Source organism: Copadichromis virginalis, linkage group LG23 (genome assembly GCF_057382275.1).
Source record: "Copadichromis virginalis isolate Kocher_CV1m ecotype Utaka linkage group LG23, C_Virginalis_male_GT1.1, whole genome shotgun sequence".
In the NCBI taxonomy this organism is placed as follows: domain Eukaryota; kingdom Metazoa; phylum Chordata; class Actinopteri; order Cichliformes; family Cichlidae; genus Copadichromis; species Copadichromis virginalis.
In genome coordinates, this window is record NC_140639.1 from 7084867 (window position 1) to 7112628 (window position 27762).

Below are 27762 nucleotides of genomic sequence, written 5' to 3' on the forward strand. Positions count from 1 at the left end.
GATCCACTGGGGAAAAAAAATCAGAGGGAAAAAGTATTTTTGAAGCTTGAGCAAAGTATATGCAAATTAGGTTTTGCAGGGTTTTTATTCCTGTCTGTTTTTGCCATATCAAACAAGCAGTGTGCAATTACCAGCTGAATGTGACTCCAAGAACCCCACAGCTGCATGACACTTGCATCATGCACCCAAGGAAATCTGGCTCTGTTGCAGTGTCCAGCCTTGTTTGTGTCTACATGTTTGCTTTCTAATGAGCTGAGCTCTGCGTTCGGTCAGGAAAACTCCCTGTGTTCTCCACTGAGGGTTAAAATAACACCTCCAACAGATGGACGCTGTCCTCGTTTGGCTTGCAGGGGGCTCTTGGATCGCTGAAGGATGAGTGCATGAGGGAGTTGTGCTCTGATTCTCTTAATTTAACAGACATCTCTTTCTATCTGCTTTTTCCTCCCTTTTTAGGAATGTACCTTTCTGATCTGACATATATAGATTCAGCCTACCCCTCCACGGGCAGCATACTGGAGAACGAACAGAGATCAAACCTGATGAATAACATTCTCAGAATCATATCGGACCTGCAGAGATCCTGTACCTACGGTGAGACTTCAACAGATACATGCCTATGCTGGTGTAGTATGTATATTTATGTGTATGTTTGCAGATTGTTTTTCACTGTGGTTACATTTGGGGTGGTTGCATCAAAAACCAGCGTTGGATAAATAAAGCAAGACTTGTCCGGCATGGGTAGGGTTTGTCCCATCCGGTGACTGTTCGTCTGCCTGCAGAGGGCACCGTTGTCAGATGGAGGCAGTGTACAAAGTGTCTGGTACATGCCACTCTTGCTTGTGCTGTTGTTGGTCCATCAGCCAGCCGCAGAAAGCACAAAAGTTATAACGTACGAAGAGCTGAAGTGAAACTGATTGTTCCCTCTCTCCAGCCCTCTTTTCAACCAATTAACATTCGGCACACGCTTACGTCATCAACTTTAAGCGATACGCAGTCTGAATTCCCATCCCCGAGCGTGTCTGGGATAGGTGAAAACCCTGTCCAACCAGAAACTCGTATGTGGACCGGCACATTTGCAGCACCAAAAATCCCACCATAAGGCTTTATTCAAACTGTTATTCACTAAAAGTGGAGCAGGAAGTGAGTCATTTGAATTAGTACAAATATTTGCTTAAAATTGGCTAATACCCTTCGAGGAAGATTCTACATAGAGTGGGTTTAAAAGTCCTCCAGCACACAACCACAGTTTACTGGAAAACGGTTGTTTTTCATGTTCTTTAAAAATATGCAGATGTTTCAAATAAGTGTTGGTCATTTAAGTACTTAAAACTAAGACACAGCTATTTCCTAGCTACACTCAGGCGGCTGCTGCTCTGGAGCTGTGTTTGGTTTAAAGTACTAATGTTATCCTTTTTCCAGACCCTTATTCTAGCCAACGTAAAGTATGCTGGCAGCTTGTGTTACACAGGCTCACATGTACACATGTGTTTTTAATTTCATGTCTGCCTGGATATTCTCTTTCTCAGATATACCAGTGTTGCCTCATATACAGAAGTATCTCAACTCAGTCAGGTATATTGAGGAGTTGCAGAAGTTTGTGGAGGATGACAATTACAAGTAAGAAGCAAACAAACAAAGCTTTTGCATTATAGTTATGATTTCTTGCCAAGGTGATAAAGAGAGATGTTTTTGCTGTTAATTGTACTGCTTGCTTGTTTCTTTTCATCATGATGCCTGTTTCTTTTCATCATGATGAATTTACAGAAGAGTATTGTAGGGTACTGAAATTGATTTTTTTCAATTGATTTATGCTGCATTTTTTTTCTTTAGATTGTCACAGAAGATTGAGCCAGGCACCAGCACACCACGAGCCAACGCCTCCAAAGAGGATCTTGTCGGTGAGTTTAGTCTCACTTAATCTGAACTGAATGTCCAAGTAGTTTCAAATTTGCACATTAGTATATCAGTTATAACAAAAATTATAGTTTTTGTTTTATTTTCAAATTAAATGACACATTTGTCCAATGTTGTTAAAAAGTAACATGTTTTAATTGATTGATCCTGTTATACTGTCATTAATGTCTTTATTCGCAAAGATTGTTTTCGATGTCACTGTGCATTTCAATGTCCTACATTTTTCACTTAAAGTGGAATTTAAAAGTTCTTTAAAATAATAAGAATAATAAAGAATTAACTTGTTTTTTTTCTGTACACACCATAAACATGACATCTCTATTCTTCTGTTGTGGTTTTACTCTGTTTACAGGTCAGGAAGCGTCAGCATCTCCTCTCTGTGGACGTAAATGTGCAGTAGCACCAGACGGAACCAAAGTCCCAGCAACACCTCCATCCCCCAGGAACCTTCTGCCCTACGGACACAGGAAGTGCCACAGTCTGGGCTACAAGTCAGTTTCTATTGTTAATCTTTTATAAGAAATAATTTTCATATGTATGTCCTATAGTTTAAAAAATATACACACACACACATACACACTGGTGCTACTCTGTCTGCTTTGTTGTGTCTCCACAGCTTTATCCATAAGACAAATACAGTAGAGTTTAAAAGTGCTACATTTCCCAATGCTGGCTCTCGCCATCTGTTGGATGACAGCGTGATGGAAAGCCACAGTCCTACCAGGGGACAAGCAGAGAGCTCGACTCTGTCCAGTGGCATTTCACTTGGTAAAACTTACTCCTCTACAGTTATGAAGTAGAGTTTTTATGTTCAGTGGATGTTTTTATGATGTTTTTTTTATATGTATACAGGGAGCAGTGAGGGCTCGGAGCTCAGCGAAGAGATGTCTTGGCCAGCTTTTGAGAGGTAAAGCTAATGCATCCATGTCTTCACTGTTTTTTCATCATAACCACATGCAAAAATCAGATTTGAAGGAAAAAAAAAAATCCCCAGCCTGGATGTGATCATCTAAATTTTAAAGCTCTGGCTTCAAGGCACATTTATGCAAAACGATCTGCCATTGAAACCCTCTCACACGCGCCATGCTTTTAGCCTTGCAGCCATGGCAGTCATGCCTCATCCGTCCACTGCTGCGCTTTGCCTTTAGCAAAGATGTAAAGGTGCTTCTGCTTCTCCAGCAGCCTGAAATGTATTAACTGCTTTAACATTTAAGTCTAGCAGCCCCCGTGCCAACCTGTGTCTGGAGCAAAACTATGAGGAAAAAATGCTCAGCTGAAGAATCTACTTGCTTGAAAATCATCTTAACCTCTTTTAAAGCACTGTTCCTTTTTTTAAAGTTTTGAGTAACCCAAAAAACACATCCATCGATAACTCCTCTAACCAAATAACTGCTCCTCATCTTTCCCTAATCCATGCTATTTAAATAAGGCAAAAAAAAAAAAAAACAGTGGGGGAAAAAGAGAGCCACACAGCCTTAACAGTATCCCGTGCCCCCTATTTTGTCCTATCCTATCTTATGCTATTCTGAACAGGACTCGGTTCTATCACTCTCTGGGCCCAGTGACCCGTGTGGCCCGCATCCCCTACAAAGGCGTCTTGAGGCCCAGCAGGTACACCCATCTCGACCGGAACAAACTTGATCTGAGCCAAAGCCTCTCTTGCCCTCACTTTCCACCCTTGAGTCCCTGCCAGGGGCTGCTGTGTGCTGGTGCTTAGCGTGTGTACTGCTGGGGTAATCTTGTAGTTTGAAATAAGAGTGTATGTGCTGGTGAAATCACATATCTGGTGAAGGGAAAAGGATTCTTATGGTTCTTTATCTTTTGCTGCCTTCTCGAATTTCTTGCATGCCTGTCTCATTCTCAGACTTATTGAGGTTGAAGTCAAGGTATTGGAGTCTGCACGTCAGCCAGCTAAAGCTACAAGCGTTGACTTAACAGACAAGAAGTCTGAGGATGAATCTTACTGCACCTTATTAAAACCTTTAAAAAAATCTATATTATCATATGCTTCAGATATCATCTTTCCAGATCCTGAGATTATAGTCAAAATAGACTTCTTTTTGTGATTAGTTTCCAAAGTATTTCACAGCTTGGAGGTAAAAGCAAATTTCCAAAGTCACAGTGCTGTCGCTGGAAAGAAACTGTTAAATCCTCATTCCTATAGTCAAGAGAAGCAGACTATTCAGGAGCATTAACGTCCAGTTGTCATGGACATTGCATATTAGGCATCTCTTGCGGTTAGGGATTCTCTCTCTCTCTGTCTCTCTCTCTGTCCCCCCCCCCCCCCCCCAAAAAAAAAAAAAAGCAGGCTTCGCTACACTCCTGCACTGAGCTTCCTACTCTGATCCTCCAGACAGACACAATCTGCACACCGCTTTTCCCGTCTTTGCTCTTCTTTTTTGTGATAGCAGTGTTGAGATTTATATCTTTGAAATTCATTTTTGTCAAAACAAAATGGGGGCTACTTAGGCAGAAAGCAGGGGTAAAGGTAGCTTTGCAGATTGCATCTGGCTGTACTATTAGTTTATCTCTAAATCTATATGGTGTGCATGGAAATATGCATGTTCTTTTTCTTGTATGCATGTTTTTATATTTAAGGGGTAATGTTTGTCTTTGTCCCATTGCAGCTCAGCTGAGTCAGAGGAACTTGCAGTTCACTTGTACCCTGGAGCAGTCACAGTGCAAGGAGTGTTAAGGCGAAAGACTGTGCTCAAGGAGGGCAAGAAACCAACTGTGAGAATACACACTCACACATTTGTCTAGATAAGCAGACGCGCACGTGCCTTCATGTGCTGCCCATACCTTCATGTACTCCTAAGCAGGAGCACATGGGACATATATACTGTCAATCACAGATGGGACCTCAGAGGCTTCTTAACCTGCAGAATATCTTTCTCTGTCTGTTCCACATGTTTTCTCATTAACCTCACCCTCCCGAACCTGTGACACTAAGATTACCCCCTTATGTTTCTGCTGGAAATAAATGTGGAGCTTTATATGAACTTAAAATAACTAAAGACTGTCATACGTAGTGATGATGGTTTAAAGTCTGGCGCTCCACACCTGCCGTGTTAATTAATGGCTTCACTTGATCCCATTTTCTTTCATGCGTTTTCTCCTTATTTCGTTTCTATTAATTTTAAGTCTTTTTGTAGTTTGCAGAACAAGCTCCTTAGATTGCATGTTGAGTCTTTCACAAGCACAAGAAAGGATTTTTTTTTTTTTTTTTTTTTTTTATTCAAATATGTTTTATATTTTAAGGTTCTGTTAGCTTTGATGACAGCGTTGCACAATATTGGCAACATCTTTACCAGCGTTATGAGGTCATCACCTGAAATGCTTGTTCAAGGAGTTCCCACATATGCTGAGCACTTGTCAGCTGCTTTTCCTTTTGTAGTCCATCTCATCCCAGTTTGGCATTCGTGGGTGAATGTAACCCTTACAAAGCCCAAAGGTATGTTTTGACTCACCAGAAAAGCCCCCAACCCACCTATCAACACCATCAAAGCTGCTCATCAGTTCTTCACAGTGGGAACCACACATGGAAATGCCATCCATTCCCCCTTCTCCGCATCTCAGAAAAAGCTTAACAGCTGGACCCAAAAGTCTAAAATCGTAACCTCTTGGGCCAAACAGATTTCCACGAGTCTAATGTCCATTCCCAGTATTTGGGATCTGGAGACTTGGTTGGGTCAGTGCCTTTGGCTCTGTATCGTTTTTCTTGAGCCATTCCTGTGTATTGTCCAGCTAGCAGAGGTTGTTGCCATTTTGGAGGTGTGATTAGTTTATAAGAGTTTTTTTAGCTTCTTAGTTTAAGTCCGTGTGAATGGCAAGCATCAGATTACATTGTAAAAGATGATAAGTGTCATTTGCTTTCGTGCCTGTGGCTTTAATATAGAGTCTGTTACCATGTTAGTGTCACTCTATGTAGTTTTTCATTGACTTAATGCGGTTGAATCAGAGTGTGTGATCAGATTTCAATTTGTGCCTCTAGGTGGCATCTTGGACCAAATACTGGGTTGCTCTGTGTGGAACCCAACTCTACTACTACCCTGCCAAATCCTTGAAGGCCACTGAGAGAAAACATGTAAGACACACAAGCGCACACACATACACACTCTTTAACACTCTGGTGACGCATGCATGGGCAGCGTTTTTGCAACAGGTGCTATAGAGGTGGTGTTTTCTTCGAGCAGGTGAGGACAACAGATGGAACGTAATGTAACGACACTGAGACGTCCAAACGTCTTAGATGTCCACTGTACGAACTGCAGGTGTTGATAGAAGTGAGTCGGCGTAGCAAACGACCCCAAAACACTCTGTTTTATAAGGAGACGACATATGATAGCCATTACTTACTCAGTCTTAAAAACTTTAGTCTGAAAGTCTGAAAAAAACACTTAATGATTCTTTTTCATGTGCTTTGTACTTGGTATGCACAGGGAGGGGAAAGGGGAAACGAAAACAAAGAGCTGTAAATTTTTCATGTCATGTCGACACGACATTATTCAAAAACAAGTAGGCTTGGGGTGTGTGAGTGTGTGTTTGTTTTGGTGTATAGCATCAGTTGGTTGAGAGCATTCACTGAAACTTTATAGAAGTTCAAAAGAGGCAGAGAAGCAGAAGGAAATGCAGGGAGTGTGAGTTTGAGTGTGCAAGGAAGTTTTTTTGGACCGTGGTGCAGCGGGGGTACAGACGGACAGATGGTAGCACTCATTGAATAATGAGGCCAGTGACATCACTCGCAGTCCTGTGTGTCACTCAGGCTAATGAGAACCTTGTGGAGTGCAAATGCAATGCTGGGAGTTCACACACATACACACAATGCTTGTGTTAATAATTCTTCCGCGTGTAAACAGAGAAGGTTGATTATGTTTTGACTTTGCTTCTTACCAGTTCAAGTCCACGTCCAGCAAGATCGTGTGTGTGGTCGGTCTGATGGCTATGATGGCTGACGATCCTGAGCACCCTGACGTCTTCTTGCTGACCGACTCTGAGCATGGTGAGACTTGAACACGTGAGAGGGAGAAAGCAAAGAGGAAATGATTAATACAAGGATGCATTAAAATTGTAAAGTGGGTCAGGAGGTTTAAATTGAAGCTGAAGCTTGTCAGTTATTATTTTTGGCATCTCTTCATGCTCACCATACAGAAGGCGAAAAACCAGACCAAAATTTGTTAAGCTGTTTGTTTTTGTCAATTTTATTGTCGTTTTCATGAGGGGCCTAGTTCTTCTTTCTGAGTCTTTATCTGTTATTCTTGCTCACTTTCATGCAGTGAATGACTATAAATTTAACTTGAAGGAATCTAAATAATCAGATAACACTCATACAGTAATGACAGTTGCTTAACCATATTGAATACAAGATGTCCTGCCAACATATCCAAAGCTAAGATAAGAAATGTCATAATCTCATTGTGAAATTTAGGTGGTAACAATTTTTCTTTTCTTCAGTCATTTTGATCAAAATTTTGCACCAATGCACGCAAACATGTGGGTGGTATCCACAATGTTGCTGAACAGCGAGGCTCTCTGTGAGCTAAAGGGGACAATTCATTTACACAGGCATTCACCTCGCAGTCCTCATTTTCTTTCTTCCAAACTACATCCGTCCAGCTTGTTGACTGAGCTGCATCTGTTAAGCTTTCAGCGTGTTTTGTAGTTTGGAAGAAAATAGTCCCACATGAAAAGTTGCATGCACTAAACACTTGAAAGTGCTTACAGAAAGGTTTGTACATTTCTGAGAGTGCACTTACCTGCAGAGTTTTTTAGATGTATCTTTTGTGCATGTAAGTCAAGTGCCATCCAGCTTCATTATATTCAAGAGAAGGAAGTAATTTTCCAAAGCCATTATGCAAAATCGAGCAGTTGACATCCAAATTATCCAGATTAGTACATATCTCTAAAGGGTGGAGGAAAAATGTTTATTATTTGTTTTTGCTATAACCTGTCACTTTAAGCCCTGCAGATTAGTCATACTTGACATCCTTAATGTTCATACACAGGTGTTAATTATGTGCATTTACACACACAAATCATCTGACTTTGTCATAGATTTTTTCTCATGACTTTGCTTTGAATTTATCGGGCAGACCAAAGTCAAGTGAGGCTTTTAGTCATCTTTCCAGCTTGTTGAGAGAGCAGGTGGTTACAAGACCTGGCACCTCACTCTGTTTGTTTCCATTTCCTAGGTAACACCTACAAGTACCAGGCAGGGAACAGAATGAATGCTTTGCTCTGGTACAAACATCTGAGTGCTGCCTGTCAGAGCAATAGGCAACAGGTATGAAGACACGAATATGCACACACAGACATTCATGAGGCTGATTAACAGGTGCATTTTGTAAAATCTGACTTTTTTCACAGGTGCCAGCCAATCTGATGTCATTTGAGTGACTTTTAGAAGTGCGGCTGAGCAAAGGAGAGAGGGATGAGGAGACAGACGAGGATGATGGGGAAGGAGTGCTGACTCAGTAATGGGAGCTTTCACTGCCATCAACCCTGACCACCGATTCTCCGATTCTTTGCCCTGGCCTCACTGCAGCCTCACCTGCCACCACTGCCTTAACCAGAGTACCCTGTGTGTGTGTGTGTTTGTATTTGACAGCGAATGCGAATCCGTGTGGATGAAAATGACTGTTTTGGATTTATTAACTACTGAACAAGGACCTGCACCACTGCTCATGTCTCCCGTTTGCTTTTGGTGTTTTCTGTTCAGCACCTTCACTGGAGCCATTTGACTTCTCCTTGCTGACAGACTGACAGGTTTTGTTTTGGTTTTTTTTGTTGTTGTTGTTGTCTTTTGGGGGGAGGACAGACCCTCCCCCCCCCACCTCCTTTTCACTGGGTGAACTATCCACCCCCCATGCTTGAAAGCAAGTTTTCCATCTTTTTATTCAGGTGGATACGCGATCACACAAACAAACACACTTTGTCAGACTAACTCACCGGACTTTAGACTTATTTTTACTTACTTGTTTCACACTTTAAATTGTTGGTCACTTCAATCACTTGCATTGGCTCGAAGTCACATGGTTATTTATATTTACCATGTGCACACATACACACACAAACAAACATATTTGATTGCATCGTTGCAAACGTAAGGGCTCTTATTCGCAATCAATTCCAGCAGAAACAATTCCTACACTTCCTGAATGTGTCTAGTTTTTATTACTGTTCAGTATGCGGTGGTATAACTGCGCTGAGTGGGAGGTTCACTTTAATCAGAGGAGTCTTGTCTGTTTTCCACAGAGGTACGATAATCCCAGAATCTAAGCTAAGACGCGTTCACGGTCGGGTAGATGAGAGTTGCTCTTTTTCCTCCAGTGCTGTCTGCTCGCTGCCACCTGACATCCGCCCAGAAAGGCGATGGTTTGTCCACCAGACACAAGCATACACAAAAACACTAAAGACTCGAAACTGTGAAAGAGTCAAAGAAAGAGAGCAACAGAAACTTGTGATACATGATTTTATCTCCTCTGGTTTAGAGTAGACACTCAAAGCTACCTGGAGCCATACAGAGTCTATTTTAAATCTTTGTTTATTATGTTTTGTTCTTTTCTGTGTTTTTTTTGTTTTTGTTTTTTTCCTTCTTTTGGGCTGGACAGTGCAGTTCACAGTATTACCATGTAGTAGATGATTGCACAGCAACATTTTGTTTCTGTTACATTTGAATGTCTTTTTTTGCATTTATTTTGAATATTTTTTAAGTACATGTGAATTTTAGTTTTTCTATTTTTGACCCTCATCTTCGTATCCAAGCCCAGCTTCAGAATTTTGGGAAATGGCATAAGCACCGAGGTTATAAGTAGTACAAAGCGACATTGCAACCACGTTTTTCTACTGCTTTATAAAATGAAAGACAGAGCTGCAGTGCAATTACGTGCAGCTACTGGTATGTTTCAGTTGGGAAAAACCGGGGATTTACATTTTCCGCTGTACATCCCGTATATGTCAGTATGCCACAGGCTGACTTTTGCGGTTTTTGCAAAAACATGAGTGATGGTGGTGTACACAACAGTGAGGTGCTTTTTTGCTCAGTAATAGTCAAACATCAAATTTTTCCTTTTTAATAGCTGTTTACACTGTATGTTTACACAATCCTATGCCCAGTTTCACAATCCCTTCACTGCACATACTCTATTTAATAGGAAGCCTACCGTTGTCCCATCTATTAGTGGGGTGTGTTAAACTCAGAGAAGGTTTCGGGCTGTTGATAAAGGATAATGGGGTGGACACGTTCCATACTAACGGCTTTCTAATGGGTTTTTCTTCTTCTCCAGGCTTGTGTCAGGTTCATTGAGTTTCAGTTGTTTTTGTTAAAGGAGACGTTGTAGCGGATAAACCTGTGGAAGAATGAATGAGGGAGCCAAAAACAGGCCTGTGTAATGTGACGGTGACTTAAAGTATGTGTGCGCATATGTGTGCCTGTGCATACGTCTCTATTTTTATAATAACATTGTAATTCAAGCCAGATTAGGCAATCCCTTGAGGCTGCCATCACTGCTGAGCAGTGGGGTTAACCAGCTACCTAATCGTGTGTGGCTAACTTCCAGTTCATGCAATGGCTCCATACTGAGTTGTGCTGTGCCGAAATTCTGAAGAAAAGGTGACTCACAAGGAGAGAGGAAGTGGAACTCATCTGTGTCCGCTGTTGCTGGAGCTACGCGCTGAGGAGAGACTTTGTGAAGCAACAAAATCCCAGAGTGACTTACTGTGGAGGCTAACTGATGTTTGAGTACTGCTGGTTGGCCAAAGGGACAAAAAGAGGTCTGTGAATGAAATGGATGAAATGTGAGACACAGGATGGGTGGCTGAGAGACGATTTACCTGTGTTTGTCTAAAGATGCTGGTTACTCTGTCTTAACTGACATATTCAGACAGTATGTCATTTGCAGTGCGTCAAATAAGTTTGTGCAACTATGGAAGAATTAAAGCTGTGGTCTGTGCAAAAGGAGAAAATGCATAGATGTTAAACAAAGCTCGTCTTGATGGTCAGCGACCCCATCAAATGTTTCCTTTCTTTGTATTAGCTTTATCTGATGTTAGATGAGAACGGTGGAAGAAAAAGACAAATGTTACTGTGGACATCGGAATAGAGAATGTTTTTTGTTTTGTTTTGTTAATTAATCTGGGTACAATAATCTCTTTGAGAGCAACCCAAATTATGTCAGGCATTTTTTTTCCTTATGTGTGGTTTTCCTCACTGTAATCTGAGTTTACATGTTTTTTGGTTGTTGTTTTTTTTTTTTTTTTTTTTTTTCCCTCTTTTCAGCATATGGTCAAAGTAATGGAAACAGGTGTTTAATTTAGAGTTGGATTTCAAGATCAACCACTACTACTTCTGTTTTTGGAGAGTGTAATATAGCCACGCTCCCTTTAAGATAATCTTTTTTTGGTTTTTATGAAGAAATTTGATGCCACGCTTGAACATTTTTGTGTCTGCATTACGAGCTTGTGTTGTTTCCTTAAAACTGACCATACTGTCTGCACATGCACAACTTGCCCTGCATTAACTGTTCCGGGCAAAGCTCATTCTAGATCTGTCTTTTTAATGGTCTCGTTGTCGAGATGGAGGGTTCGATGGGAGGATGTTTATTCTTTCGGTTGGCTGGAGAAGTGTATTCAATGTGAACCGGTGCCTCACGTGCACCAGCCAGGCATTCATTCAGCATTTACCGAGGATGGAAACGACGGCAGCCTGCATTTTAAGTCGTCAAAGCTGATGGGGGTGATGTATAAATTACCTTCACCCTTTACCTAGCTCTGTGTGTGTCTCGTCTCTGCCTGCATCGTGTCTGTGGCCAGTGCTATGACCTCTCTGAGTGATGTGCTGCCTAGTGACTGAGTAACAATAAACACTTTTTGGTTTGTTTTTTTTAAACTTCACATCAATTTTATGCTCGTCGTTCTGTTGAAGGTTGTGTGTGACTGTGAAATGAAGCACAGATTTGTGCAGGTGAATGTGAGTCTTGGTCGTATTACATGTCACAGTGCTATTTGACAATTCCACCCACTCCTCCCTTCTCCTTTTTAAAAAAATAAAGTAAAAAAAATCTGGAACTGGTGATGAGCACAATGTCTAGTAGTATGGCTTCTTCGTAGTAGTGATGCCAACATATATTTTTTAAAGCAATCTAGATTTTTAAGTCTAACAAAATATCGAAAAACAAAATCAGAGCACTCCAGTTACTCTGTGTTGGTTATTTTTTATTCTTATTACACTTTCTTAATCATCGTTAGGTTACAGTCAGATCCACTACACTATAGATGTTGGCTTTGCATTACTAATAACGCACTGAGGTGTTAGTCATACATAAAGTATTAACTATTTTGTTTGTACTTTTAACAGTTAAAGGTGTTTTGTCTGTTGGGTACAGTTTAAATGTTTGGGGAGGGGGGGTTGTTTTGTTTTTTTACTTCTCAGGCCTCCTAATTATTCCAATAAAATGATTTAAAATAATCTCTTTTTTTATGTGGTCTGTCTTCCAAGAAAAGAAAAAAAACAACAACTTTCATAATAAAAATAAAGTTTTTGCTCAAACAATAAGAATGTGGAGGTGTTGCGTCATACGTTTACTGGTACTGGGGGCTAAATGCGTCCGTTAGTCAGCTGTCTTTAAAGGTCAAAAAGTCTGCAACACTTGTGGCACGAAGAGCAACTTTTATTGCTTGTGCAACACATTTGTCTGTGGTCTTCATCCAGGATGTTGCCGTTGAGTTTTGGCTCCTTGAGAGTTTCGCCTCTCCCCCTTGCACCTTGCAAGCAGGCTGAAGTTGTGCCAAAAGGCTTGACTCAGCTACTTTCATGAAGTTTTATATTTGTTTTCCATTATTGCTTGTGATTTTAGGTATCTGAATACCTGCGACCGTTCGTACGTCTTCCTGTTTATCACACATGCAAGAGATATAGAGAAATGTTGCCGTCAGTAACACGAGGGAGGTATTTTCCAAGATGGAAAATGAGAATGAGAGCGAGTCAAACAAAAGCACCTGCTCAAGGGGGGGGAGAGGTGACCAGGAGTCACTAAACCTATGAGCTTTTAATGGCTGTATAACAGATATTTTTCTTCAGATTTTCATCAAAGCAAAGGCAGGCTGTTGTCAGTACCCTGCCAAATCTATTTTCCTCATCAGTTTCTAATTGAAATACGGACCCCAAACTGTTCTCAAAATCTTAACTCGGTCCCCTGACAAATGCCCCCTATAGCTTTTAAGAATGGTGTCAATCTATAATAACATTAGTTCACATCTCCAAAAAAAAAGGTTTGGGGACTTTCTTTTAGTGGTTCCCAAACCTTTTGTGTGATCTCCCACTTCAGAAGTCAGCAAAAGGTCGTGTTCCACTCATAGGTTTGATCCCACACAAATCTTTATCCGTTATTAATAATATACAAGGAGCCAATCTGCATTTTACTTATGCATATGCAACACCCATGCACACACACGGTGTTTCAGTTTCTGGGGGCGGGCCCTACAGGGCAACACTGCCGCCTGGTGGCTACCTGGCTGTCATGCAGACGGAGGAAGTGTTTCGGAAGTGGACACGGCAGGGCACAGAAGGAATCGAAGAAAAGGGCGGAGGAAAGGGAGCTTCCGAGGGGGGTTAAAAAAAAAAAAGAGAGAAATCACCGCGACTTCTAGCACCTAGCCAATTTACTAACACCAACTTTCGTTTTGAAAGACTGAAAGGACAGCTGTGTGATACGTAATCTACAGTGAACGGCGTATGAGCATAAGGTAAGTCTGCTCGGTCTGTGCCCAGTAAACACAACAGACGACGTACTGTGTGCTACTAGCGGGCTGCTTTAGCTAACACGCACAGCAAGGTGTACAGCGGTTTGCTAAACGACTAGCTGTGTTGTCACGGATGTGAACGAGCCCGTGGTGACCTGGCAGAAATGAATAACGGGGGCAGTCTCCGGTAGAAAAGTGCCTTTCTGGTATTTTAGGTGTTTTTTATGCGGGCAGCCGTTTCCTCGGTGGCTGCATGAAAGAGCAATTGTATGGGAGACGCCGATGCCTGCGTGGCCAAACCCGTGTCGATAGAGCTTATTAGCCGGTGTTTTTAATGTAGCTCGTTCGTGGCCGGTTTGTTGTCATTATGTCACAGCCTGGTAACATTAACTTCGGCTCGGCAGCCACAACGAGAGCAACAGAGGCAGGTAAGTGACGGGCAGGTGAACGTGGCAGCTGGATAATTTAACTGCTGTGATCCGTAACGCCTCGTTTGTGTGTAGCTGAAGATAAAGGTTTAGGATTAGATGAACATCACTGTGGTTCAGGAAACTCTTCTCTGCGTTAAAGGCAGAGCCACTTTAATGTGTCAACCACCAGCAGCAGCAGGAGTGGACCCCCTCTGCACCACAGCAGGACGACATGTCCATCATTTCTTAAGTGAGAAAAGGCAGGTTCAATAACAACAACACCCCGCCACCACCCTATCCCCTCATCCTCGTGCAGGAGAGGAAGGGATGTGAACCACCTTGTTGTAAACGTTGGTCCCTCACCTTTAATAAAGCCCAGCTGGCAACAGCAGCTACAGTAAGTAAGCTTTGCTGCTGGCACAAAGCTTACTTTTGAATGTACGCACACATTTCCACAGACCAGACTCTGCCATCGTGATGTAGTTGCACATTCTGGACAGGTTTCAACTGTGCTGCAGTACTGGGTCATCCTCTGCCCTGGGGGGAACCGAGCCAGAGAGGCAGCGAATCAATCAGTTTTCTCTTCACATATTATTGACAGTACATCTTTCATCTCTCCCTCTCCTAGTTCTCCTGCTGTCTCCCTGCTGGTGACTGCCTGTTTGCTTAGACTGCAGCTCCAGGGAAAAGGCAGAAAAGCTCCCGTCCTTCAGACAAGTTGGTCTTACAGTGCAGGCAGGCAGGAAGGTGACTGAGCTGCAGGGGCCATGCATCAAGGGTGAGGGGTGTTCGCTGTGGGGGAGACGCACAACTACAGGCAAGGAGGAGGTCAGGGCCAGTCAGTGTGGAAATGAAGCTCAAACAGCGCATGGTGGTGCTGTGTGCCGTGCTCCTCCTGCTGGGCCTGGCCAAGATCTTCCTGCTGGATGGAGGTGAAGGAACTGCAGCTAGCCGGCGGGACCTCAGAGCGTTTCGCAAGGTCAGGATGCAAGTGGGCTGTTTCATGTTAAAGTTGCGATCAGAAGTTTCCACTCACCATAGACATGAATGCTATGGTAATTTACATTTTTTTAATATTACTACTTTCTTGGAGCGGTTGTTTTTACAGGATGGAGTGATTGTTTACCATACGTCTTTAATGACTTTAAAAAGGAACTGGATGCTCAAATCCACACACAAGTTCGAAAGCATACATACAGTGGGGCAAAAAAGTATTTAGTCAGCCACCGATTGTGCAAGTTCCCCCACCTAAAATGACGACAGAGGTCAGTAATTTGCACCAGAGGTACACTTCAACTGTGAGAGACAGAATGTGAAAAAAAAAAATCCATGAATCCACATGGTAGGATTTGTAAAGAATTTATTCGTAAATCAGGGTGGAAAATAAGTATTTGGTCAATAACAAAAATACAACTCAATACTTTGTAACATAACCTTTGTTGGCAATAACAGAGGTCAAACGTTTACTATAGGTCTTTACCAGGTTTGCACACACAGTAGCTGGTATTTTGGCCCATTCCTCCATGCAGATCTTCTCGAGAGCAGTGATGTTTTGGGGCTGTCGCCGAGCAACACGGACTTTCAACTCCCGCCACAGATTTTCTATGGGGTTGAGGTCTGGAGACTGGCTAGGCCACTCCAGGACTTTCAAATGCTTCTTACGGAGCCACTCCTTTGTTGCCCGGGCGGTGTGTTTTGGATCATTGTCATGTTGGAAGACCCAGCCTCGTTTCATCTTCAAAGTTCTCACTGATGGAAGGAGGTTTTGACTCAAAATCTCACGATACATGGCCCCATTCATTCTGTCCTTAACACGGATCAGTCGTCCTGTCCCCTTGGCAGAAAAACAGCCCCATAGCATGATGTTTCCACCCCCATGCTTCACAGTAGGTATGGTGTTCTTGGGATGCAACTCAGTATTCTTCTTCCTCCAAACACGATGAGTTGAGTTTATACCAAAAAGTTCTACTTTGGTTTCATCTGACCACATGACATTCTCCCAATCCTCTGCTCTATCATCCATGTGCTCTCTGGCAAACTTCAGACGGGCCTGGACATGCACTGGCTTCAGCAGCGGAACACGTCTGGCACTGCGGGATTTGATTCCCTGCCGTTGTAGTGTGTTACTGATGGTGACCTTTGTTACTTTGGTCCCAGCTCTCTGCAGGTCATTCACCAGGTCCCCCCGTGTGGTTCTGGGATCTTTGCTCACCGTTCTCATGATCATTTTGACCCCACGGGATGAGATCTTGCGTGGAGCCCCAGATCGAGGGAGATTATCAGTGGTCTTGTATGTCTTCCATTTTCTGATGATTGCTCCCACAGTTGATTTTTTCACACCAAGCTGCTTGCCTATTGTAGATTCACTCTTCCCAGTCTGGTGCAGGTCTACAATACTTTTCCTGGTGTCCTTCGAAAGCTCTTTGGTCTTGGCCATGGCGGAGTTTGGAGTCTGACTGTTTGAGGCTGTGGACAGGTGTCTTTTATACAGATGAGTTCAAACAGGTGCCATTCATACAGGTAACGAGTGGGGGACAGAAAAGCTTCTTACAGAAGATGTTACAGGTCTGTGAGAGCCAGAGATTTTCCTTGTTTGAGGTGACCAAATACTTATTTTCCACCCTAATTTACGAATAAATTCTTTACAAATCCTACCATGTGGATTCATGGATTTTTTTTTCACATTCTGTCTCTCACAGTTGAAGTGTACCTCTGGTGCAAATTACTGACCTCTGTCATCATTTTAAGTGGGGGAACTTGCACAATCGGTGGCTGACTAAATACTTTTTTGCCCCACTGTACAGGCTGAAATGTGTATATACATTCACTTAAATAATTAATTAGCTGGTTCTACGGTGTCTTTTAACTTGACAAGGCCAAGGCCTATAGACTGGTAGTTTCTCTTTGCCATCATAAAAAGGATTTTTTTGACAGCACTCATTGAATTGACTAATAGTCAGAACTAGGGATGGGTACCGGTGTCTGGTGCCATCATGGCACCGGTTCTGACATAAACGGTAGTAACCAGACCGAAAAGCAGCGCACATTTCGGTGCTTTATTTCGGTGCTTTTTTTTTTCCTGAGCTGTGATACACTTTAGATTCTAGCCAATCATTTTACGTTTCCGAGGATAGTAGGCGGGTCCAGGTACGTACGTTCTTTTAGAGCAGAGCTACAGATTAAAAATGCCCAAGGCGAAGCGGTCAAAAGTATGGCTGTACTTCACAGCAAAATATGCAAACTCAGCAGCCTGCAACAAGTGCTTTAAGCTGATACTGTGATACTGTCAAAGGAGGTAACACCTCAAATCTGATGAAACACCTGGCGACGCATAGCGTTTTTTTTAAAAGCCGAGAAATGCGCCGTATTTGATAGCTTGCTGCGAGACCTCACACCGTGCACATCTACTGCGGGTGGGTTGCCTGTTATCGGACCTGGAGCAACATCTCCCAAAAACCCGAAGAATAGAGTCCTGGCCCCTAGCCCTGCTAGTGTAGCAGAAATGATGACGGATGATGGCAGCAGCAGCCGTTCTTCTCTGCGTGAGTAGCTTAATGTTGTTCGTGTGTAATTTACGTTGAGTAGGCTAACCACGTTATTACATTAATGCACGTAAGGTGAACTAGCAAACATCATCATAGCTACATGCGGCTGTCCTCTTGTTTGATGGCAGATACTCCCTTCACCCTGGCCAAAAAGGCTAAAATGACCAAAGAAAAAGTTGGAAAACAGTTAAACATGAGAGGTTTTTGGACAAAGTTTGTGTTTTTTCCATTGTTTAAGCACTGCTTCCAGCCAAGAGTGATACCATATATGCCCCATAGCTGCAGAAAAGGCTAACATTGTTATCTTTTTACAAAAAAACAGCTGAGCATGGGAGGGTTTTGGACCAATTTTGTGTTCGCCATTCTTTAAGCACCGGTTTGAGCACCGTTTAAGCACCGGCACCGTTTCAAAAGTACCGGTTTGGCACCGGTATCGGATAAAACCTAAACGATACCCATCCCTAGTCAGAACACTGGAAAAGTCTGAGGAACTCAGAAGAAGAATTGAGGATTTGTGAAGTTGGGAAGGTCTTCTGGAGATTCCATGATCATCAACTGCAGGTGGATGTGCAACTAGAGGTTATTCAGGTGTATTACCACTTTGCCATCATCTGAAAGAAGACCCGAACTGTCACCTTCGCACGAAAGGAAATCGGTGAGGATGTTCAACAACAACCCAGGAAGCCTGCCATGAACTGGAAACTTCCGGAACACACTTCTGGAATGGCCTTCACAAAATCCCTACCTCATCCCTGTTGAAAATTTGTGGACGGGTCCAACCTGATAAAATGAAAACTCTACCAAGAAGAGTTAGCTTAAAACTTTTTGATGGTTACTAAAAGCCTCTGGTTGACGTGCAAGTTTCTAAGGGACATTTAACGAAATATTAGCCAAGGTGTATGTATATATTTGAGTATATATATGTCTGTCTGTATACTTTTAATCCTATTTGGATTAGAGAAATTCCGAAATAAACAATTCTGGAAAAAGAACAGCTCAAAGAAATCATTAAAAGACTTAAATAATTGTGTCACTCATGCCCATGATGAGTGGATGGGAACTTTTGACTTTTACATTAAAAAATGTGCTTTCATTGGGATCACTAACTGGATGCACAGTCATAGCCAACAGTGTTATAAAGCATTTAAAATATGCTGGTCTTGTTTAAGTATTAATAAACTAAGTTTCATTATTTAAAATCTTATCTTATGTTATCTCATGCAATGTGTTATTATTACTCATCCCTCAAAGATGGAAGCTGGTCTTTCACTGTCTCGGGGCGCTCGCCTTACCAACACCCTCCAGTCTTCATGGGAGATAGCAAGCCAATGGGTGGGCCCCAGAGAGGTGTACCCCGAAGAGACTCCAGAGCTGGCTGCTGTGCTTACTTCCCTGAGCTCTGCCAGGATAGAGCGGGCAGATGTGGGCTATAAGGGCACACAGCTCAAAGCCTTGCTGGTGCTAGACGGAGGACAGAAAGTGGTCTTCAAACCCAAGAGGTCAGGCTTAATTAAAAAAAAATTCTGTCACAGATTGATTTATTCTTCTTACTTTTGTTTTATTATTTATTTTATTTTTATTTCCACCCTCGCTCAGGTACAACAGAGACTATGTGGTCGAAGGAGAGCCATACGCAGGCTATGACAGACACAATGCGGAGGTAGCTGCTTTTCACCTGGACAGGTTTGTAATCATGGTTATTTGAGTTCTTTGTCATTTTTTTTTTTTAAACATTCTGTGGTCTGTCGAGAGTGTCATAATCTTCAGTCCTGTTTTGTAATCTTCGTCCTCTATGCAGGATCCTTGGTTTCAGGAGAGCACCTTTGGTGGTTGGCCGATACGTCAATCTGCGAACTGAGATCAAACCTGTGGCCACAGACCAACTTCTCAGCACTTTTCTCATGCAGGGTGAGTATCTGTGACCTACTGTGTCTTCTTTCAGAAAACCGAATCATTGACATAGCAGACAGGAAATGTGGTTGAAGGGTGGACAGCTGAAAGTTTCATATCACAGATGGTCTACTTTTCTGATAAATTATAAAAGCAGTGACATTAAATAAAGAGTGGTGCACTAACTTTTCTACTTCGGAATTTTCCCTACCAATAAAACCTGTAACATGTGTGTGTGTGCGTGCGTGCGTGTGTGTGTGTGTGTCTTCATCTTCTTTAAACAAGACCAGAACCAGAAAAACTGGAACACTGTTTGCTCTATTTCTCCATTGTGTTTTGATGTCATCAAGCTGCCACCTCCTCTCCGTTTGACACGTATACAGTGTACAAGAAGTGACACATTGGACATATAAGGTCTTGATGTAAACGGAGATGATCAGGCCCCATCTTAAAGTAAAGACCGCCCCACGCCAATAGAACACTTCACTCTCTGGCTGCTGGTTTACATGTCGTTCCTAGGGTATTTAAAACTAGAATGGGAGGCAGAGCCTTGAGTTTTTGGGCTATTCTTCTGTAGAAGCAGGTCCCATTTTAGATTTGGGAAACGAGACATCCTCTCTGCGTAAGATTAATCTTATCTTAAGACTTTTCCTTTTGCTAAAGCATAGAGTTAGGGCTGGATCAGGTGACCCTGAATACTCTCCTAGTTACACTGCAATAGGCTTGGCTGCAGGGGGGCTTCCCATGATGCACTGAGTATTTCTTCTTCACTCAACCTCTTTTAACTCTATGTGTTTATGCACCTTTTTTGCATTTAATTATTAGTTATTACTAACCATGAGCCTGGTTCTGCTGGAGGTTTCTTCCTGTTAAAAGGGAATTCTTTCCCACTGTCACCCAGTGCTTGCTTAAAGAGGGTCATCTGAATGTTGGGGTTTTCTCTGTTTTATTTCAAGGTCTTACAATATAAACTAGCGTGAAGTGTTCTAATTTGGCACAATATACAAAGGATTTTATTTATTTTTATCTCAAATTACTGCATTAAAAATGTTACAGAAGGCTCCAGCAGCACAGTAATAATAATATGGACGGCTCTGATTTCACTCTATTCATAAAATGCAGTAAATAAATACCCCACTCATGAATGTTGACTTTCGTAGAATGTATTTAGCCTGATGTTCGTCTTTTTTCCTAACAATGACTTTGAGGGCAGCACTGTTGCCGCCCATCATTCCATCATCAGGCTGGGGTCTTTCTGTGTGGAGTTTTTACATGTTCTCCCCGTGTTTGCGTGGGTTCTCCCTGGGTACTCCATCTTCCTCCCACAGTCCAAAGACATGCAGCTAGTGGGGATAGGTTAATTGATGAATCTAAATTGTGCATAGGTGTGAATGCGGGAGTGAACGTGAGTGCGACTGGTTGTCGGTCTGTGTGTTAGCCCTGCGACAGACAGGCGACCTGTCCAGGGTGTACCTCGCCTCTCGCCCTATGACAGCTGGGATAGGCTCCAGCGCCCCCCGCGACCCTGAAAAGGATAAGCAGAAGCAGATGGATGGATGTCTTTATCGAATGTTCATTTTCTACAACCACAAACAGAAGAACAAGACTTGCATAAACAACCGATTAAAAAAACAAACTCTTCCCTCTTCTGCCCTTACTCATACATCAGTCTTGCGTTCACAGACAGTTTTCAGTATCCTCTTCAGATAAGTCGGTATTTTTGCTAAAATCCATAAATGTCACCGATACATGCCAAGAGATTTCTAGCTTACCTTAAGAACATACATACATTTTTTTCTCGTGGCAGGTTTGATTGTATTTTGTTTTGCCCTTTGAATACTTCTTGGTCTATTTGTTTTCTTTTGTAGCATTGCTGTAATTCTTTTTGCATTTAGCAGGCCACCAGTAACTTTTCACTCTTACTATATATATATTTTTTTCTGAGTATAAACCAAACAGCTAAGATTTTAGATCAAGCAGACGTTTAGAAATGTTTCTTCCTCATTACAACCTGCACATCTTCCCAACATTTTTGGGAGGATGTGCAGATTTTGTGCACCTGGACACAATTACATTTACCGTTAGCGAGTTATTGCGGATCGCTGCATGTGCGGGGCTCGACGGCGCCAACGCGTTAACGAGCTAACCACGCTAACGTGTCGACGCCGTGCAGCCCCACACACGGAGCAATCCGCGATAACTCGCTAACGGAGATTTCCCGCTTTAGTGCGGTTATGGCATTAACGTAATTTTAACGAGATTAACACTGACAGCACTATTTTTTTTACTTTTTTTTAATAACGCAAGCTATTTTCCAATCTTACCAATTCTAAATCTTCCCTCCATGTAGCAAACTTATTTATATGAATTTTCCACTGATCATTCAAAATAGAATGATCAGCCATCTGAGTTGAAGACACTTAGTGGAATGTTAATGTTTATTATTAAGTTTATATTTGATTCTCAGCTCCTAATGCTAGGCTTTTACTTTTTTGGCAATTTGCATTTACTGTTTAAATATCATAAAAGTGGTGTCAGTGAAAATACTGTTGCTGAACAGAATGTGTCAGTACAATGCCATTTTAATTTTCTGTTAAGCTTAATTTGTGTTCCATTCCAACGACTTATGGAAACCCCCCTTTGGCTTTTTGTCAAGGTAATCATACTGATACAAACTTCCAGATCGGTCTACAAAAGAGTCATCCACTGACTCTGTTAGTACTGACAATGACTTCCACTCCTACTTTAAATATTTTCATGGTCTTACTGCTATGTACACACAGTGGTGATCATTCAAGGTCAGTGAACAGCCTGTTTATCTTTATTGGCTGTTACAAGTACAAAATCCGGGTACTTGTCATGCGCTATACAGTACTAGGCTTTCTTGTAATGTTTTTAAAGTGATCTAAACTCTTTGTTGTTGTTGTTTTTCCTTGAATTTCTGAAGTCCTATTAGCTTGGTATATCTCAGCATGTTATGCAGTGTGTTCTTAAAATAAAACTAAGGAAACTGGACAAGTGGAGGGGGGGGGGGAGCGACAGGCCTAAAAACCTATGTAAAGTAGATGAACAGGATGTAAACGTCAAGAAACTTGATTCATCTAGTGAAACCACATTAGAAATGGTCTCAGTGGAAGGGTGGCTGTCAGGAAGTCATTCTTATGAGGTGGGGAGGGGGGCAAACTACACGTCCAGTACATTACTGTAATGACTTTTTTTTTTTTTTTTTTTTAATTCAATTTGGAGGTGGTCAGAAGAGAGGTAAAACAGTACTTCTACTTAAAACCAGTCTTTAAGTAGTCTTTTTCTTGTCTAATGGGGCGTTTGCTTCAGGCTTTGCTGTGTACTTGGTCATACCGAGTGTTGACTTTGAATCTCATTAGAAACTATACAAATTCTGTTTTTGCCTTGTGTACTCTATTTCCATTTGTCTGCACATATTTCAATATAAAATGGGGCATATTTTCAATTTTCCTAAGAAAATGTAAAGAAGTGATGTTGGATCAAGACTTTTTGGACGATATTGTATATACCAATGCTTTTCAGTGGGAACACATGCACTTAAAACAGCATATAGGTATATAAGTGGGTGATCTGAAACTAAATGAGTGAACACGGGTGAAGAGTCAGGCGTATCTTTGGAAGGAAAAAGTTATAGCTTTTTATCAAACCCCCTGTCAGCAGATTTCAGCATGTGGAAATGTGATCTTATCACGTTCTACACAAACAGAGCACACTTGTCAGATAAATGTTGTCGTGAAAAAGCAAAAATGAAAGCTCTCTGTATCGCATCTGTATTTATAAAAATTTGCCATATTCTTGTAAACTAGTGAGAGACTGAAATAGATCCAGCCCACCCTTGCTAATAGTGTTACCCACATTAGCCACAGGCAGGGAGGATAGGAAAAAATGATGACGATGTGTAACCATGATCCTTTTTTGACATAGCTGAGTGATATGTCATGAATGTTTTGGTTTGGGTTTTTTTGTTTGTTTGTGTGTGTGTGGGGGGGGGGGGGGGGGGTCGATTTTAAACCAGCAGTTTGATAAAGTGACTTTGCTGCTGTAAATGTGGTGAAGATACGAATGATCACTTCTGGGCGGAATTTGTTCAGATAAAATCACAACACAATGCAGAAATGTACTAATTTGACATTTAGCTTTAAGATGACATGTTAGGCTTCACACACATACAGCTTTTTGCACGACTTAATCATGTAGTGGGCTAAATCTGTCAGCTGCAATTGTACCGCAAAAGATTTTAATATAATCTTTTGGCCAGATTGTCCACTGCTAAATGTGGTGTTATTGAATGAATAACTTTCCTTTATTTGACTCATTTGTCCACTTTCTTTTTCATTCCGATTTCAGTTTTTACTCTGTAAATCACTTTTGCTCTCATTCTCACTCACCTTGCGTGTGTGTATGTGTGTGTATATGTATATATGTGTATATATATATATATATATATATATATATATATATATGCCACATAGTCACATGAAATCAGATCAAATTTGTTACTGTCCTTTTCTAATTGGAAGATGAGAACCAGCAGCGATGATCGATAAATTAGACGCAAAGCCAGACACGCCTTAAAAATGTTTAGTAAACTGGGAACTCAACACATTTAAGCCACAAAAATCAGTTTACCTACCTGTGAAAGCAGATGTACGGATGTTACTAATAAATTATCTGCTGCTATTTTCATTTTGAAGGTACATTTTGTTGTCCAGGCATGTTAATGGTATTTCAATAATGAAATTCTACAAATTAATTAAAAAAAAATCAATTAAATAAAAAAACAAAAATCAAACTTCTACATAAAGTATTCAGAGCTTTCGCTCCTCTGGCTGTGTACTCAAGGATGTTCACAGAGTGATCTCATAGCACTCCTTTGTTATATTGACTGCTTTGGGCCTTTGTCCTGTTTTGAAGATAAAGCTTTTCCCCACTCCAAGGTCCAGAGAGCTCTGGAGCAGGTTTTTGATCAAACATGTCTCTATACATTGCTGCATTAATCTTTCCCTCGACCCTGACCGGTCTTTTAAATTTCTGCTGCCAAAAAACACCCCTGCCATCCGCTGCCACCACCACCATGCTTCACTGTAGAGATGGTATTGACCAGGTAAGGAGCGGCGCCTGGTTTCTTCCAGACATGATGCTTAACCAGTGAGCTAAGTCTTTTTCATTAGACTACAGAACTTTGTTTCACATGGTCTATGAGATCTGCAGGTGCCTAAAGGTAAACTTCAAGTTGACGGTTATGTGCCTTTTACTGAGGAATGGTTTCTGTCTGGCCAGTCCATCATATAGGCCGGATTGGTCGAATGTTTCAGAAATTATAGTCCTTTTGGAAGGTTCTCCTTTTTCCTCAAAGCCATCTTGGAGTTCTGATGAATGAATGAATGAATGAGCATCTGGTTCTTGGTCACCTCTCTGATTAAAACCTTCTGCCTTGATTACTCAAAATTATTTGGTGGCCAGCTCAAGTGAGAGTTGTGGTGTTTTTTGGATTTCTTCCTTTTATGGATGATGGAGGCCATTGTGCTCACTGGGACCTTTGGTGCTGCAGAGTTTTTTCTTTACCGTCCCCCAGATCTGCGCCTCGATATTATCCTGTCACGGAGGTCTACAGACAATTCCTTGCTCTGACATGCGCTGTCACCTATAAGACCTTATCTAGACAGGTGTGTGACTTTCCAAATGATCTTCACTCAACTGAATTTACCACAGGCGGACCTATTACCACAGGTGGGCTTGGACGAATTAAGTTATGGAAAAATCTACAAGGTGATCAGTGGAAACCGGCTGCACCTATGCTCAGTTTTAACTGTCATGGCAAAGGCTGTAAATACTTACTGACAAAATGAGGAACAAGTCAACTACTGTAAATACTTTCTGGAGGCACGGTATGTTTTCGCCACGTTTGGCATAACTTTAAACTTGGATTTTGTGGATGCAGTAACAAAATGTGTTTACAGACGGACCATCAGGCCATGCACTGATTTCCTCTACTTGGTGAAGTGATTATAATGGTTTACCACTGAGGTTCAAGTTTGGCTTTTGTTTTACTCCCTCATTTAGCAATTTAAAAGTAAACTAGAAAAATTTGCATTTCCTGCGAAAATGCTGTGTGGATGCTTTAAAGCTGAAGCTGTCTTCAAAAACTAGCTGAAAAAGCTGAAAAGTTGCAGAAATTGTAAAAACTTTGCATAAGCAGAGGAACTTTGCTAAAATGTAATAACTTAGCAGAACTGCAATATCTTAGAGGAAACATAATACTTGGCAGAAATACAATAGCATAGCAGAACATAGCAGAAATATTGTAACTTACCAGAAACATGATAACTTCTCAAAAATACAAGAATTGAGGAGAAATAGTATAAGATAACAGAAAGAATATATTTAGCCAAAAATACAGAAACACTATGATTTAGAAAAATAGTACAACATAGCAGAAATACTGTGATTTACCAGTGACACTGTGATGAACTATGAATATTGTAATTTTTAAATTAATACTATGTTTTAGCACAAATACTATCACTTGGCAGAAATACTATCATTTTGCAGAAATACTATGTTCCAGCACAAATACTCTGGTTTAGTACAAATATTATAACATAGCAGAAATACAATTATATACCAGAAATGCTATATTTAGAAAGAAAAATATAATATAGTAGAAATAGTATGATTTAGCAGAAATACTGTAATCAGCACATATACTGTAACATGACAGAAATTCCTCCACTTAGTAGTAATACTATAACATAACACAAATGTTATGATTTGGCACAAAAACCATGATTTGGCAAAAATACTATGATTTAGCAGAAATACTATGATTGAGCAGAAGTACTAAGATGTAGTAAAAGTACTTTGATTTAACAGAAATAAAATTATGGAGGAGTAATACTTTAAAATGGGAGAAATATTGATACCCACACACATACACAGAGCCTAAAGGGAACAGTATTTGTGCCATGGAGTGTTAACAAGAATCTGAGGTCCATATTAGAAAAGCTGGTAAAATCATAAAAGTTTGCAGAATTGTAATAAATGATCAATATGAATTACTGGTCTGTGATAGTGTATTCATTTGTAGGGAAAAAACATGTTGACCAAGGTAGAATTGAACCCACGACCTTTGTGTTGCAGACCCGTGTCATTACCAACTGCGCCACTGGTTCAAGGTTCTTTATTTGTCACATGCATAGTTATACGAGTATAACAAGTATATGACTGGGAAAGAGAGCGAGCGCCTGGAAAACAGGGTGATGAGCAGTCAGAATTAGATCGCGGTGAGAAGCGAAAAACGCAGTTTTTTGGAGTTACAAAACGTTGTCTAACTCAAAAACTAGGTGGGATAGAAGCATAATTCTTGTACTGGCTGAATCAGCGGACTTTGGTGTACTTTGACCGCGATTTTCATTGCTCTTTGTACAACCGTCGCTGAGATATGACGAGAGAGGAAACGGAAGACCTCAGATATGATTGGCTGGCTGTGAACCCGTGCAGGCCCTGATATGTATATTTGAATGTCTCAATCCTCACAGAGGATTGGCTGCCTGGGTACCTGGCAGTAATATATAGAAATAGTATGATTAAGCATAAATACTATATTTAGCAGAAATACTATATTAAGCACAAATCCTATAAAAAGCAGAAATACTACATTAAGCACAAATCCTATAAAAAGCAGAAATACTATATTAAGCACAAATCTTATAAAAAGCAGAAATAGTATATTAAGCACAAATCTTATGAAACAGCAGAAATAGTATGATTTAGCACAATAGTAATAACTTAAACAGAAAAATTGGAAAAGCAAAATGGACAGCTGAAAAAATGCTGAACATGCTGAGGGTCCCTCAAATATACTTGTTAAATGAAAAAAATCAGGAAAAAAAATCTATAACAGCCACACAATCACAAATATGTACACATAAGGAAACACACATGCACAGAGAGACACACACACAAGATCCAATTCAGTCAACCAGTCTAAATATATTGAATTTGAATCTTACAATGAGATCATCCCATTAAAAGGCTCTCTCTCTCTCTCTCTCTCTCTCTCTCTCTCTCTCTCTCTCTCTCTCTCTCTCTCTCTCTCTCTGTGTGTGTCTCACACACACACACAGGGAGAGAGAAGTAAGTTTCTAGGTCAGCCTGGGAGCTGCTGAATTTGAATCCACCAATCAGAGAGGCTGTGTACTTTTTCCCGCCAAAACAGGTGCATGCAGCACAGAGAGACA

General features: G+C 41.2%; 2 protein-coding genes across 6 annotated transcripts in view; both read left to right on the plus strand.

Annotated features, from left to right (window-relative positions):
- The window catches only part of ralgps2 (Ral GEF with PH domain and SH3 binding motif 2), a 73480-nt gene extending 61675 nt beyond the window's left edge, over nt 1-11805 (plus strand). The window contains exons 10-21 of one of the 2 annotated variants that reach the window (XM_085447958.1): nt 454-591; nt 1527-1617; nt 1831-1898; nt 2267-2405; nt 2531-2682; nt 2767-2821; nt 3448-3525; nt 4542-4647; nt 5909-6001; nt 6811-6916; nt 8106-8197; nt 8281-11805. In XM_085447958.1, the coding sequence (XP_085304084.1) occupies nt 454-591; nt 1527-1617; nt 1831-1898; nt 2267-2405; nt 2531-2682; nt 2767-2821; nt 3448-3525; nt 4542-4647; nt 5909-6001; nt 6811-6916; nt 8106-8197; nt 8281-8310 (1148 nt within the window). In that variant the 3' untranslated portion in view covers nt 8311-11805. The remainder of the gene's footprint in view (nt 1-453; nt 592-1526; nt 1618-1830; nt 1899-2266; nt 2406-2530; nt 2683-2766; nt 2822-3447; nt 3526-4541; nt 4648-5908; nt 6002-6810; nt 6917-8105; nt 8198-8280) is intronic. The other variant, XM_085447959.1, reaches the window with a different exon arrangement.
- Nucleotides 11806-13426: 1621 nt separating this feature from the next.
- The window catches only part of fam20b (FAM20B glycosaminoglycan xylosylkinase), a 44029-nt gene continuing 29693 nt past the window's right edge, over nt 13427-27762 (plus strand). Inside the window, exons 1-5 of one of the 4 annotated variants that reach the window (XM_085450002.1) lie at nt 13427-13656; nt 14692-15042; nt 18860-19107; nt 19205-19291; nt 19407-19516. In XM_085450002.1, the coding sequence (XP_085306128.1) occupies nt 14914-15042; nt 18860-19107; nt 19205-19291; nt 19407-19516 (574 nt within the window). In that variant the 5' untranslated portion in view covers nt 13427-13656; nt 14692-14913. Of the gene's footprint in view, nt 13657-13893; nt 14082-14691; nt 15043-15069; nt 15119-18859; nt 19108-19204; nt 19292-19406; nt 19517-27762 lie in introns of those variants that run through there. The other 3 variants (XM_085450003.1, XM_085450005.1, XM_085450004.1) reach the window with 3 other exon arrangements.